The following is a 15,710-nucleotide window of genomic DNA, read 5'->3' on the forward strand; positions in this document are numbered from 1 at the left end:
CAACAGTATTTAACTACAACTAGTTTTGACTACAATATTTAAAAAGTACTACTTATTTTATGTAATATTTTCCTCGCTGTATGCTCTGCTAGTGATCTCTTGTTTTGTTTTTTAAAGCTACACCTGTAGTTACAACCAAGAGAAATGAATAAAGGTGATATGTGTGTTATAATCACTGGAATTGTGAAATGAAAAACATTAATTTAGAACTGAATTTATAAAGCAAGCCTTTTATTTTTCAATAGATGAGAACTCTAGGACCTCCTAAAGAAAGCAACATTAGCATGTATAAGAAACCACATACAAATAAGCAGGATCTGTCAACTTGTCAATGCATACTAAGTAGAAAGATCAAGAGCTTTCACCCCATGAGGCAGGTGGAGACAGATGAACAGATACTCACTAGGGAAGACTGTTTAATTACATACATAAAACAAAAATTAATCTGAGAAAGCAACTGGCAAGTAACTTGATTTGGCTTAAGTTTCGAAATTACACCCAAGCTATTTGTAAGGAACTATTTCAGCATGAGCTTCAGCAAAACCTCATTATTTCATGGTGTGAAGTAAAACAAATGGCTCAATGTAGATTTTAAAGCAGTCAACCAATAAAGAAAATAAAGGGGCTGTAAAACTGGCTTAAACAATTATGTTAAGTCTTTACTCCAGGGTTATTTAAAATTATCAGCTGGCATTATTGAATGGGCATGAAACAAACAAAAAAAAAGAGTTAATAATGACTTGCTAACAAATAAAGTGATTACTTAAAGAAAATACTAAAAATGTGAGGAAAAACTGAAAATTAGGAACGATGTTGAGACTTAATTTTTGAGTTGAGGAATAATTAGGTTAAAATACTCTGAAAAAAAGATGTAAATAAATCTTAGGACATATAACATTTTGATTTGTTAGCTATTATCACTTTCCCCCTTCAAAGGACTAAGGAGACTGCCTGCATCAGTATGGGGATGGTGAAGGTGTAATTTAAGGAGAATGTAGAGTCTGCTTATTATTTACAAGATAGAAGAGATATCATGACATAATCAGTCATGTGCATTAAGACACCAGGAGAGCAGATTTTTTATGAGTTCAGAGAAATTAAAAAGTTGTAACAGTGAAAGGTAAGATGGATCAAAAGTGGTGGGAGGTTGTCAAATATAACATTCTACAACAGACTAAAGATATAGATAGATAAGGAAAAAAATGGGACAGTATCTTTGATTTGCCAGCAAGGAGAATTCACTTAGGACTTCAAATTTAAAGGACCATACTAGAAATTGAAGGAGAGGAATATGCTAAAATTGATACAAAAGAGTACTTACAGATATGCTAAGAATATTGCCCCAAAAGTATGGTGAAGTTGGAGAAAACATTAAGGACAATTAAAAAGAAAAGGAGCAAGAAGAACAGGGAAGAGATGGGCCTATTACTTGAGACAGATTTTTTAAAAGATAATCAGCTCTTATTTCACGTCTATCATTCCTATTTTGTGGACAAGTGATAAGACTTGGGTTGCCTTAGCCTAGAGGGCAGAATGAGGAGTAACAGAAGTTGCAGAAAGGAAAATTAGGGGAAGAACATGTTTTTGAACAATTATAGTTATCTAAAAGCTGAATAAACTAGCCTGAGAGTCAGATCTTCAAGAGGAGAGGTTACTGCTTTTCTGAAATTTTAAATTCAATTGCAGATGAGTTCAACTAAATATCTAAGTTCTTTTACAATTAATAGTCTTATTATTTTGAAATTCTGCTTTGAAAACTAGAGCTTCCAGGAATACACAGGTAACAGTTCCTCTGTCCTCTATTCTGACCATACCACTTGTGGAGTACTAAGTCTATGGTTCTGGGTGCCAGAGTTTAGGAGGAGAATGTTAAGCTGCAGAGTACCTAAGAGAATTGCAACCATTAAGAGAGTGAAGTGCTTTGACTCTAAGAAATCTAAGGGTTGGTTGAAATAACTGAGGATATTTAGGCTGGAGAAGAGATTAATGAGGGGGGGAGATCTGATAGCTATCTTAGTATTAGATTTAATCTGGGAAGAGCTATAAGCAATGGGTAAAAGTTGCAAAAAGGCAAATTTTGATCTGATAATATCAGAAACCTATCAAGTAAAGAACTATCAATAACCCTATGAAGGTTGCTCCAAATTAAAAAGATAAAAATTCAGATTCAAACAGTTGGGATTTCACTTCAGATCCAGCAAACTGACAAAAATTACCTAAGATGGAAATAGTTAATGTTGGAAGGGTAGTGGAAATACAAGTACATTAATACCCTGCAGATAAAGTTATGAAGTGATCCAATCCCTTTGGAAATGAATTTGGAAATATGCTAAGAAAGCTACTTTAACTTCCATATTCTGGCCCAAAGATCCCAGAGCTCTAGTACAGTCCAAAATATTCAATAAAGCACTTTTTGTGGTAGCAAAAAATAGGAAGTAGAACTGATGTCTACCAATTATAATATATCTAAACAAATTGCAGTACATAAATATAATGGAATTTTACTGTTATTAAAAATGCTGTGTGAATATGGAGACTTTAGAGAAGCATAGAAAATCAAACTGATGGGGTCAGCTGGGTAGCTCAGTGGATTGAGAGCCAGGCCTAGAGACAGGAGGTCCTAGATTCAAATCAGATCTCAGACACTTCCCAGCTGTGTGACCCTGGGCAAGTCACTTAACCCCCATTGCCTAGCCCTTACCACTCTTCTACTTTGGAACCAAAAGACAGTATTGACTCCAAGATGGAAGGTAAGGGTTAAAAAAAAAAGGAAAATCAAACTGATGCCCAGTGAAGGAAGCAGAACCAGGAAAACTAGATACATAGTGACCATAGCAAAGTAAATACCAAGCACCCAAAACCCATATATAATACTGCATAATTATAATGACCAAGGATAGACCCTGGAGATGTCAGGAAATGTAGTTCACTCTAGTCTTTGCAGGCAGGTGACTATGGACATGGAACATTGTATTGATGACTGCTGATAGAGTAGTTAGCTGGGCTAACCGGGATTTTATTTCCTTCTTTTTAATTCTTTGCTAGACTGAATTTGGATAGTGAAAGGGTGAGGAATAACATTAGGAAGTGGTGATTTAAAAATAAATGACAGAAACAAAAATTTTTTTAAAAATAAAAGCTATCCAAACTTTAGTGGGCTGCTTTATGAAGTAGTGGCTTCTCTAATTGATCTTCAAGCAGAGACTGGATGACTAACTACTTGCTGAGTATATTATAAGGAGGGGGGGGGGGGATAGGAGGAAGAGATTTCTTTTAGGTAGGGGTATGACTAGATGGCCACTGAATTCCTTCCAATTCTAAAGTTCTATAATTCTAGCTTTATCTTTTAAAATTATCAACCAAGAAAAAAAAATCATTGATGAAAGGTACTTCAGCATTCTGGGCTCAAATTTTCTTATCTATAAAATAAAGCAATAGACCAAGACAACATCCAAGATCTCTTCCAGCATGAGTGGTATGAATCCACATTGTGGAGAGAAATGTTTGTCATAAGCCTAGAGCTAATAATAATCTGGTCAGAATCAAAGAATATAGTAGCATCAACATCATTATTACTTCAAACAGCTTCCTAGTTCTTAACCTTCTTTTTAGCTGCACTGAAAAGTATTACCAGTTATCTTCAGCTTTTGTGAACTATACTTTCCTACTTCTCTTGCTTCTGAAAATTCCTGTTCTGTTCCATCTCCTCAAAGTGGGTTAAGACTTAGTACTTTAATGAGTGCCTTCAATTACTGTTAAATTGTTTTCAATCACAACTGACTCTCTTGAGACTCACTTTGGGGTTTTTTGGCACAGAGATACTAGTGTTTTGTTATTTCCTTCTTTAGCTCTTTTTTTAAAGACAAGGAAACTGAGACCAACAGGGTCCAGTGATTTGCCCAGGGTCACATAGCTAGTAAATATTTGAGGTTGGATTTGAAATCAGGTCTTCCTGCTTCCAGGCTATCCACCACACTACTTAGTTGCCTAGTCTCATTAATATTTACTGTGCTCAAGCCTCAGTTATTGCCTATTATTATCTTTGCTGACTCTCAAAATTAAACTAGAGTTAAAAGTAATAACCCAAATCTGCATATTATTTTATAGTTTACATACACTATATATTATCTCATTTTAATCCTCACAAGAATAGCATTAGATACTTCATTATTTTCCCCTCAAAACGTATTCTTTCTTCTCACCTTATTTTTTCTATGGCAAATCAACTCTTCCAGTCACCCTAACTTAAAGCCTGTGAGTTAGCCTTGAAGACTCCAAAACTGGGTTTCCAGTAGTTTCCAATATACCCCATCTGTGTAAAGTTGAGCAAGTCACTTTACACATCAGTGATCTGGGAAACTTTCTCTGACTTGATGTTGAGAAGAAGTTTTCTTATACTGGTCATGTTCCCTCATGAGAGTTTCCCCTCTATTAATTAAAATCACAGGCTTAGTATTTCTACTCCCTTACTTCATTATCCAATCAATGGAAAAAAATCTTGTTTTTCTATTTCCAAGGACTATCACTTTCCCCTGTTCTCCATTTCCACTGGCACCAAATTAACAGAGACTTTCCTTAGTGCTCACCTACGCTACTTCAACAAACTTCTAAATTTCAAAGGATCACATCAAATGGCTCTTCATGATTTTTCCCTAACTTACTTTTCTAGCCTTATCGTTACTTCTCTTCATAGTACTCTATCACTCTAAACACTAGCCAAATTATAAACTATCTGCTATTTTCTCAATATGTCCCATATTATCTTGCCAATTTGCCTGTGGACATGCATAAGCATGAAATCCAGGAAAACATTTAAACATGAAAAACAAATACGTATATGTGGAAGGCATGGGGTCTAAGGAAGAAAAAAGGAACAGGTTTTTGTGAGTGAAAGATCTTCTCTAGCCTTCTGACTTCCTAATTTCTTTGTATAGCCTTTTAAGGCTTCACTTAAATATCATCTCCTTAATAAAATTACCCTAGGTTCTCAGGTGGAAAGACTCATTCATCATTCTTCTGAATATAGGACTTTGTAACTCTCACTGCTTTGCTCCTGTAGTATGGTTGCCTACTAGAAAACCATGATTTGTTTCTGCACTTGGGAGTCAGAAAAACCTTGAATTCAAATCTGACCTCAAATACTTAGTAGCTATGTGATCCTGGGAAATCACAAACTATTTTAGTTTCCTGAATAGTAAAATGGGGATGTTAACAACTTCCTCCCAGAGTTGTCAGGATCCAATGAAGAAATAGATGTAAAGTACTTTAAAGATCTTGAAATTCTATATACATATTATATTATTTTAACTCAAGATTAATTCTTATATATACTCCTTGCTTTTCCCATTGGCTTTCAAGTTTATGGCTAACTTAAAAAAATATACTATATATTTGGGTAAAACTTGAATTTTACTGGCCATAAATGTCAAAGGCCGATCAAACTGCAAAGTTGTCCATGATTATTTACAGCCAAGTTCAAGTATTATGATAGACCTTCCCTTGTGACTTATATTAATGTAAATTACTCTTTTTGACAGACACATGCACATGTAAGTCCTTTCCTTTTGAAAATCATCCTTGGTGGTAGGCTCACAGTGATTTAATTGTCCTTATGCTCCTTAAAGCTGTGACATAAATTGTGGGTCACCAGCTGGAGACAAAGAATGCTTCTGTATGGCTTGACATGAGAGATTGATGATGCTTGACTGGACAGACATAAGTACATCCTTCTGGTAATAGAGAATGCCATAGCTCCCAATGGATATAAGACATTGTGCACAATTAAAAACAGAAGATATAGTGAAATGATATTCAATCAATGATACATAGAAAAAGTGAAATCTTTTTTTAAGAGAAAAATAAGCTGTAATGATGCAATTATCTTTAGCAAATGATGGCATGACTTCTGATTATGTTATAATCTATAATATCTTTGTGAAACAAATAAGTCATTCAATGATCCCTTAGGTTAGCAAAGTGATCTTTTAAAAGTATACCATAGTCACCAATGATATGCATTTTAAAGCCTAATACCTAACAGCTATGGGATGAACATATGTTCTTATATGTGTGCTTTACTTAGCATCTGCAATTGTTTTTTTAGTATGGATAAGAGAAATACAAAGTGAAACTTAAAGCAAATTCTGTATATATCCAACTTGGCAAAGCAGGGGATTTTTAAAGACAAATTCCAATTGTGTACCTTGATTAAAAAAAAGTTAATATTAAAAAGTGGGTATTTGTAAGTGAATACTTCTGATTGGCAGGGAGGTATAATTTAGTTCATGGTGCTTAAAATATTTTTCTTTTATATCTGCCCTGTCTTACCCAAAGGGATCTCCAACAACAAGAAAGGCAATATCACTGACATCAGCATCCTTTATAATCTGTTCTGCTTCTTGTTCCACTGTCTGTCTGTCAGCAACAATCAATGGTCTTCCATAAAATTGCTCCTAGAAAATTTAAATAAAATACCAACCATGAGACAGTGCTAGTTACCATTTAAAACAACAAAAACCATTTTCTATCCCTTTAATCCATCCTTCACCAACCTCCCCATAGGAAAAATAATAACAGATCTACAGACATTGATCTTTGTCTTCTGCTGATAGAAATCTTGGCAATCATCCAACACAGATCAGTGTATAAAACTACACAATGAGCGGGTGCTCTATATCATGTTGCAATTAAACTCTGTCTTTAGGCCTATCTTAATATCCCAAGGGGAAGCAGACCTTTTAACATCTGATGCTTTCTTTGAATTTTAAATATACCCCTGAATATGTTTCTTCTAGACGAAGCAGAACAGGGAAAGACTAGTAGAGATAATCCTGATATGCAAGTTCTATTTTGTAGTGTTATTGAAGAAGTCATACTATTCAAGAGTTGGCAAAACATTTTTGGGGTTTATTCACCATGTCCACCAAATGCCATCTCTAGGAGCTTAGAAGGACCAATATTATCAACAAGAGACATAAAACCCATACTGAATCCAACTCTTTATAGTATACCCCAGAAAAGTGTAATTTAAAACTATCTTCTGTAGTTTTTGTCTAAAAGACCACAAAGCTAGAAAACATCAGAAAAAGAGAAAATAATCTCAGACATATACATGTACTCCACAGAAACTCTGCTTGTTAATCAATCAAAATTCAACTCTAAGGACCCCAATATGAGTAGTACCTAGGTAAATCTCAAAAAGAAGGGGCTTAACTAACAATTCTAGATATTCCACACTAATGTGCAACAATATCCATGTCCCCATTTGGGGAGATCATGAATTTTATTACCTATTTCCTGTTCTTTCAATGTTAATATAACTGATGATTCTAATATAACAATAAAATTATTTTTTTTTAATTTAAGAGATTTTAATTATATTAACTCCGTTCTTTCTTATAACACCGGTTATTTAAACTATAAGTCAGAGATAGTTATTACAAAGTTTAATCTTGACTACAAATCTAGGTCTAGTAATTCTAGGTCCAGTTCTATTTTCACTAATCTTGGATTTCGTAATAAAACTGAGGCCTAGATAGTTCAATTAATTTGCCAACAATCAATAAACAAGAATTTACTAGAGACCTATTAAGCACTAGGCATTGGAGATACAAATAATGTGCATACCACACACATATAGATAATTGCAAAAGTAAAAATACAGTAAAAGCCACCACATGATAGTAGTACTATAATGATTGCTTGCTTGAAATTTTTAAAAAAAATTTCCTTTGCTCCTATCTTTGCATGCTTCATATTGTACTTAAATAAGTAAGTATATGTCTTATCCCCTTCCTTCCCAACTCCTTTTTCTGAATAAGCTTCAAAGGGACAGAGAGTGTCTTAAAAACAAACAAAAAAAAATTTTTGTATACACAGTGCTTTATGCATTGAAGATACGTTAAAAAAAATCTTGAGTTGAAAGATAAATTCAGATTTTCCGGATGTCTACCTACAGGAAAGATATTACAGATAGTAAATATGGATTTGGAACTCAAAAGAGTGGTTAAAACTAAAGAGCTGGTAGTTATCTGCATAAAGGCAAGCACTTGAAGCCATGGTGATCACTGTGACTGCCATTGAAGAAAGTACAGACAGATGAAATACAACTATTAAAGAAATTACAATCATAATTTGAGAGTATCAAAGGGTCAAAGAGGTAAGGAAATCTAGAGTATTGGCTACTGCAATAAACTAACAGATAATCTCTATAAAATGACATCCTATCCATCTTATAGATACAACCCAAATATCTTCATCAAGTCTTGCCTTGTATCTTCAGGTCAATGAGATCTTTTGTCTGATTGCCCCATTCCCTGAACTTCTTTTATATACTTACATTTTATTAAATATAAACTTTTATTAAATTTATATGAATGGATTATTTCTACTAGATAATAAACTTTCTTTGTATCTATTCCCATACTTAGTGCTTCTAAAAATCTGTTCAATGTTGTCTACTGGTGATAACCTACATCTAGAAGTCAGTGGGGTGCCATTAAAAATAAGTAAAGGTAGTTGCATTATTCAAAGCCATGATTGTGCCCTTTCTAGATTTCATTCAACTTTTCTATAAAATCTCTCATGACCAATCTGAGAAAGTAAGGTATAGAAGAATGAACATATTCTGTGAATAAAGAGCCTTGGGACCTAGAATTCTGTGAAGATGGGATTAACTCTCCCCTATTTATTCTTTAGATTTTAGCCACCAGGAATGTATACACTTCCCACTTAATCCTTAAGTGGGGGAGAGGAATGTGCACTGTGACCCATGTGTGTTAGTGAATGGCAAATCAAAAACAAATGATTGCCTCCTGGGCAGTCTGAAGCAAAGTTAAAGCCGCCATTGGTCCATGTAAAAGGGGACCAAAGGCACAGGAAGTGATGCAAAGAACTGTCTTTAAATATGATAACTTCCTGTGAGGGTGCTTCCCCTTTGAATTTAGCCTTGGTGGAGCTCGGGCTTGAGACCAACTGCTTTCCTTTGGATTGATGTGTGGGTGAGTGAAAAAAAGGCCAACTCCTTTTCCTTGGCTTTTCTGGAGGCATTAGCCTCTGGAGAGGTCCCTCATCCTGGGGCCTCGTGACTAGAAGCCTTATTTAATTAACCTCTGTGCCCCTCTTTGCTGGGACTTCTGAAGCCCTGCCTGGTTAGGACCAGGCCATAGTAGTTATCTCTCTCATTTTCCTTACTTTCACTCTCTCCATTTGTTAATAAACTACCATAAAAGTCATTCTGACTTGAGTATTCATTTGGAATTAAGGACCATACTCAATATTCAGTTCAAACATAATTTCTGGTTATGGAAGTTTGGGCAACCCCCTCCCCCTTATTATTTTGCTCTGAAAAGAGGGCACAACTAGATGATATCACCTCTAATGTTACTTTCCCTGTGAGATAATGAAGATAACACTGACCGTGGATTTCAGAAGATTAAAATCAAGTCCCAGATCCTAACACTTAACTGCTATATAGTATGGATCAGTTATTCTCAAATAAAATAGTAAAAGTACTTATACTACTTATCTCTCAGAAGATTGTCTGTGAATGAAAGCTATAAATCTTAAGTGCCTGAGGAATAATTTTTACTTACCTTTTCTGACCTTCTGTAACACCTCTTTTATTGTCTTTTATAGTTACTTGATTTTTCATGTTTATATTACATCCTTGAGGGAAAAGACAACATATACCTTCCCCCCTTTACATCCCTTAAAGACAGACAGGGATTATGTTTTTATAACTTAAAGTGACAGCATTAAGTTCTAAATAAACATTTGACTGAAATGCTCCAAGAAATTACAACCCATTGGTAAGTTTCATGAGAAAATTCAAATCATCTAAACTAGTAATGAAATGACTTGCTCTAATCACAAAGGTATTAAATAGAAGAACCAAAAATTGAACCCAAGTTAGTTTTCTGTCTCCACATACAGTTCTCTTTATACTACATTAGACTGTTCTGGCAGACCTATGGTTTAAGAATTCCTCTCTTACGTTGTCCTATCTTCCTTCCTTTCACTAACTTTCTAAGATTTCCCCCCCAAACATCATTGATTGTGGTTCAACAATCACATATGCCATTGTGGTACCCTGGTACATAGGTTAATCTGGACCCAGGTCCAAGTGGTCTTACTCCAGGTCTTACTCCAAACACACTTCTCTTCAATTTTTTGCTATAAATTAGCAATTCAACCAATAATTTCAAGAAGCTGTTGATTAACTGTTGATATTGGCTTGGTTCTCTTAGGCAGCTTTTTCATTTACTGATAGTTCATTAGTTCTTGGTTACTGACAGAAATTCCTTACAATATTTTCCCTATTATTTAACGAAATTTTTCCTCTAAGATTTGGTCCTAGTGAAGCAAGAAAAAAAAAATCAGATACTCCCAACTCAAGATGTCAAATTCTAGTATAACAGTCCTGAGCTTCTACTCTGTGATTTTGAAGTAATTGTGAGGCTTTCAGAATCTTCAGGACATTCAGATCTCAGAGTTTTTGTAAGACACCAATCTGAAAGTGGATACAGAAATAGAAGACCAACTCTCTTAACATCTGTGTCCCCTCCCTCAAATAATGTCGTAGTTGTTTGCAAGGTACAATTCATGTATTATTTTGTGAGCCTTATAAAAGGCCTGTGAGTTATTTCCATTTTAGATAAAGCATTTATTGAACACTTATACGAAGTGCTCTGGATGCAAATAACAGCACCCAAGACAGTCCCTACGAATCAAAGACAATACCTAAAAGGAAGCTGGGGGGTAAGGGGTCAAGACTGCTGGAAGGATTTGGAGATATCTGGAGCGGGAGGCCAAAGAGAACATGGTTTGAGATGCTTATGAAATAGTCTTGTGAGCTAAAGATTCAAAATATCCTAAGAGCCAGTCTTAAGGCAGAGGCATCTGCAGTGTGGATGAGGGCTGGCCTAGAAATGAAGATGGGGAAACTGAGAATCATATTTGTGATCTCAAAGGTACTAAGTATCTGAGGTGGAACATTAATCCAGATCTTTTCGACTCCAAGCCTATCTAGGCTTCCGCCAATATCCACTATGCCTACTTTTACTCAAAAACTGCTTTTTGACTTCTCTGGTTGACCATAAGTAGCTGAAGATTTAATAATCACTTGCAAAGTACACTGCAACATAACCTATGGAAATTTATTCTTGTGTTTACTAACTACACAAAAGTGACTTGGGTCTAAACCCCAATGGAGTATATGAGCTTAAATAGGTAAGATCTGTCTGGCTCTAATACAGACAGAAAAAGAGATTAGCACCCCCCCAAGGATTACTTCAAAGGGGTAAGCCTTATAGCTTGCTATTTGAATATGTAACCCTCTGATTAAGCCTGTTAGCTCCTCATTAGCAGGCAGCTCAGATTCTTAAGCCAGTATCTTAAAACAAAAGACTATCCCAGGATGCAGAATAACTTTTCTTTCCTTTTTTTAACCTGAGGACTCCCCAGAATTGGGGTTGTACAGTAGGACAAAGCACCTTTTTATTTTGTGGGTCACAAGAGTAATTTGGGACTGAAACCCAATCCCCTATCTAATTTCTATTCTTATACTACTCAAGTCTTTAATGAATGTTTTACAACGTCCAAGTAGCAAAGATCAAAATTGTGTTCATTTTAATGTAGTGAGAACCAAGTGAATCACAAAGGGGAGGTGGAGTAGGTGAAAATTTTATGAACCTACCAGCCTTTCCTTTTCTACGGACAAGATTGAGGTGTAGGCTTCCAGGTACACTCGGTTACATTTCTTTACAATTTCCAGTCCTTTCACAGTGATGTCCTCAGCATCTCCCAGGCCAAGACCAATCAGGTAAAGCATTTTCAACACCAAAGTGGGAAGAAGAAGCTGTGATGAAGGGGATGAAAGCCCTCTCCTAGCTCTCGAAAATGCGGCTGTGAACAAAATCAAAATATTAGCTAATATGAACGGGATATAGGGTTAACAATGCCAGATTCGGAGTGAGAGGTCCTGAGTTTGGATTCGGGCAGCGAAGTAGGGTACCCGTATGGCACAGGACAAAGGATTACATAATCACTCTGAGCCTCGCTTAAGGGGGACTCCTCCCCTATAAAGTGAAGATTCTCGAGAGTTCCCTTTGGCTCCAAGGGTGCGTTCCCGGAACTATACGTACATGGTAGCGTACAGACCTAAATCCATAGGCCTTGTGCTCGGCGGCACACGACCCGGTTTTTAACAAACGTTTATGTCATGGGATAAATAGTCTCTTACTTTCTCTAACCTCCTTTCCCTGTCTTACCAGCGACACTTCTGGACACTCGCCCCTTATAAGTCGGAGGAGGAAATAGAAACGTAGAGATTCAGGTGGACCAGCGCGGGGGGGATGGGGGTGGGGGGACGGCGAGAGGAAGGGGGAGGGGCAGCAGCGAACCCGCGGCTCGAACCTAGGGCCTCCGATTCCGGATCTCACTCCAGCACCCCACCTCCGTTTCCGCCACCCACTCTGCCCCAGCAGCGTTCTCGTCCCTCCTAGATAGCCCGGGGAAGGGAATAGGTTACCCGCTGAGGGATCCGCAAGGACCGAGCCTCAGGAATGGCGACGAAGGGTTTAGGAAAAAAGACTTAAGACACAGCCCAACCCCCCCACACACACACCGCCCAATTCTGATTTACGGCGCCGCAAAGCGACCTCCATTTTGCGTCGCTTTTACGTCACTCATCGAAGGGGCGGAGGATCTTGAATGGAGGCAGAACTGGGCGGGAAAGGAGAGGGCAGAGGGTCAAGTCCAAAGTCCATCCCAAGCAAACTCCTCTTCCCGTAAACCTTCCTCTCCAACCCTCGCCACGTTCTCCGTTAGTCCTGCTGTCCAAAGGCTTCAAAATCCCCATCCTAGACCTGGATGAGCGAAGGTACGGGTGTACCCAGCCTAGAGAAGCATCCTTGACCTCCGGCCAGAAGTTGACCAAGTCCTCGACTCCCCCTGGGGGCGGTGCCCAGCACTTGGCACCTCCCTCCCACGAGAGTTCTCTTCCCGGAACTTGAATGTCTGTACTGGGGACTCCTCTTTAACTCGGGTTTTCTGTCTCTAGGATGTCAGGGCGGGCTTTTCAGATTCCCGAGGCAGTAAGGTGACTCATCTTCACTCCGCAGTCCTTCAGTCCTCAGGTTTCATTCACTGGAGCAGAAAGGGGAGTGTCCCATTCCTCAGCATTTGGTTTCAGGACTCAGGCTGCTGTTATAGGGGAACAAACTAGTGTTTCCCCTCGACTCCCACCCACTCAGGGATTTCCACTTAGGTGGAGAATCCTTTTTAGAGTGATTCTTCAGATGTTCTCTGATGTCAGAGGGAATTTGCTTTTAGCCTAAGAAAATCACCCTTATTCGAACTGTCTCACACCAGCAACTAGACAAAAGATATTTATATGAAATCTTATGACTTTGACTTTTCTGTACTCTATGAGGTCATTATTGTATGCTTACAAAACACGGAGGGACCAGAACACTGGTTGCTACACAGTTTCTGATTTCAAGATGACATTTTTTAAAAATAGTATTGTAGATAATTACATTAACTGGTCACTTTCTGATTTCAGCTTTTTGCATTTGCTTTTGTTTTTCCTGGTTTGGTTAACCTGAAGGAGAATCTGTGGTTAAGAAAATTTGCTGAAAAAGAAAAAAAAGTAATGAAAAAACAGCCTACAGATGAATATACTCTTTTATTCTAGAGAAAGTACAGAAGCTGACTTTCTATGAACAAGGAGTTTAATTTGTAAAATATAGATCTTTTCTGTCTTTGTTTAGGGAAAGAAAATTAATTTTTTGGGCTTAGAATCAATATTATGTATTGGTTCCAAGGCAGAAGAGTGGTGAGGACTAGGCAATGAGGGTTAAATGACTTGCCCAAAATTACACAGCTAGGAAATGCTGAGGTCAGATTTGAGCCTAGGACCTCCCATCTCTAGACCTGGCTCTTAATCCAATGAGCTACCCAGCTGCCCCTTTTTCACTCTTTTAAAAGAAGTACTTTCCCCTAATGTCCTTTCATAAAATAAAGATTTCTACCTTTCATTTCCCTTTAGAAGCAGTGGGGAAAATGGAGTTAAGAGAAAGGCAAGATAATTCTATAGATTTATTTGATCCCCCCACTTTTTTTTTTAACTTTTACCTTCCTTTTTGGAATCAATACTGTGTTGAACCCAAGACTTCCCCATCTCTGGGCCTGGCTCTCAATCCACTGAACTACTGAGCTGCCCCCCCCCCACCCCTTTTAAAAAATATACTGATTTAATTTCTATTTTGTGTGTTTTGTACATAATTTTTGGAATGGTTTTATATCTATATATAATTTATCAAAAAGTAATATACACATATTGGGAACATATGCTAAAAAATTCTTTGGTATGCAATTTTAAACAGTTTCAAGACCAGTGACTTAGAATACATTGTTCTTTCCCTGTAAAGAGGTTTCTCCTCTAATTGCCCTAATTATCAGAATATGCCAGATCCAATTGCCATTTGTGTATTATACACATGACAGAATGATTTCCTTCATTTTTATTTTTTAATTTTTAAAATATTTTTCCACATTTACATATTTCATTTTGTTTCTCTCCCCTCTCCCCTCCCCCCTCCTGGATCCAATAAGCACTTCCACTGGGTTATTCAAATGTTATCACTTATACCCATTTCCATATTTTTCATATTTGCAATACAGCAATCTTTTAAAACCAACCCCCCAAATCATATATCCATATAAACAAATGATGTCATTTGTGTTTCTTCTGTGTTTCTACTACTACAGTTCTTTTTCACCATGTGGATAGAATTCTTTCTCATAAGTCCCTTGGGATTGTCTTGTATTAGCAAAGTCCGTTACATTGGATTTTTCGATGTTTCACTTTCTGCATATAATGTTCTCTTGATTTTCCTCATTTCACCCTATATCAGTTTCTGGAGGTTCTTCCAGTTCATATAGAAATCCTTCAGTTCATCATTCCTTACAGCACAGTAGTATTCCATCACCATCATATACCACAATTTGTTCAGCCATTCTCCAATTAAGGGAGACCCCCTCATTTGACAATTTTCTTGCCACCACAAAGATCGTGGCTATGAATATTTTTGTATAAACATTTTTCATTATTATCTCTTTAGGGTACAAACCTAGTAATGGTATTGTTTTTCTCTCCTAATTTTAACAAAACTTACCTTAGACTGATGAATATTTTGTCCAGTATTGGTTTACAGATTTATGTTATTAATGTGTATTTTTTCCCCCTTAATACTCTTAAAAGGTATTTCAAACTCTGGGCCTTAGTTTCCCTAACTATAAAATGAGGTTGTTAGATCATTGACCTTTAAGTTTACTTCCAGCTTTAAATCTTTAACCCCATGATCTTAAGATAATTGTGTTTTGTAGTTATGCCATGCCCCAGACCTTAAGTATATCTAGCTAATTAAATAAAATAATCAATTCCCTACACTAAAGTCCTTCAGGTTTTCCTTCTGGCATGAAAGTAAGTCCATCTTGGGTCCTCTAAGGCTATATAAGTGGAATACAAATGGTGAAGGGAGAGCTACTCAATTCAAATTTTCTTTCTGTTTTCCTGTCAAGGAAATGGACCTTAGGCTGAAAACAATAGAACAAACATAGCTACTAAGGAATTCAGTCAATCAGTCAATCAATATTAAGAGCTGTGAAAGAGGCATGAAGAGAGAAAGGTTTTGAAGGACAAGACA

The 15,710-nt window shown here is 36.8% G+C and overlaps 1 protein-coding gene across 4 annotated transcripts in view; it reads right to left on the reverse strand.

Annotated features, from left to right (window-relative positions):
- The window catches only part of DPH5 (diphthamide biosynthesis 5), a 39,634-nt gene extending 26,663 nt beyond the window's left edge, over positions 1–12,971 (reverse strand). The window contains exons 1-3 of one of the 4 annotated variants that reach the window (XM_003340463.4): positions 12,660–12,971; positions 11,696–11,904; positions 6,328–6,452 (exon numbers count right to left, since the gene is read on the reverse strand). In XM_003340463.4, the coding sequence (XP_003340511.2) occupies positions 6,328–6,452; positions 11,696–11,904; positions 12,660–12,690 (365 nt within the window). In that variant the 5' untranslated portion in view covers positions 12,691–12,971. Of the gene's footprint in view, positions 1–6,327; positions 6,453–11,695; positions 11,905–12,269; positions 12,409–12,529 lie in introns of those variants that run through there. The other 3 variants (XM_056819142.1, XM_016429049.2, XM_016429050.2) reach the window with 3 other exon arrangements.
- Between the last annotated feature and the right edge of the window lie 2,739 nt (positions 12,972–15,710).

Source organism: Monodelphis domestica, chromosome 2 (assembly GCF_027887165.1).
Source record: "Monodelphis domestica isolate mMonDom1 chromosome 2, mMonDom1.pri, whole genome shotgun sequence".
Lineage (NCBI taxonomy): Eukaryota > Metazoa > Chordata > Mammalia > Didelphimorphia > Didelphidae > Monodelphis > Monodelphis domestica.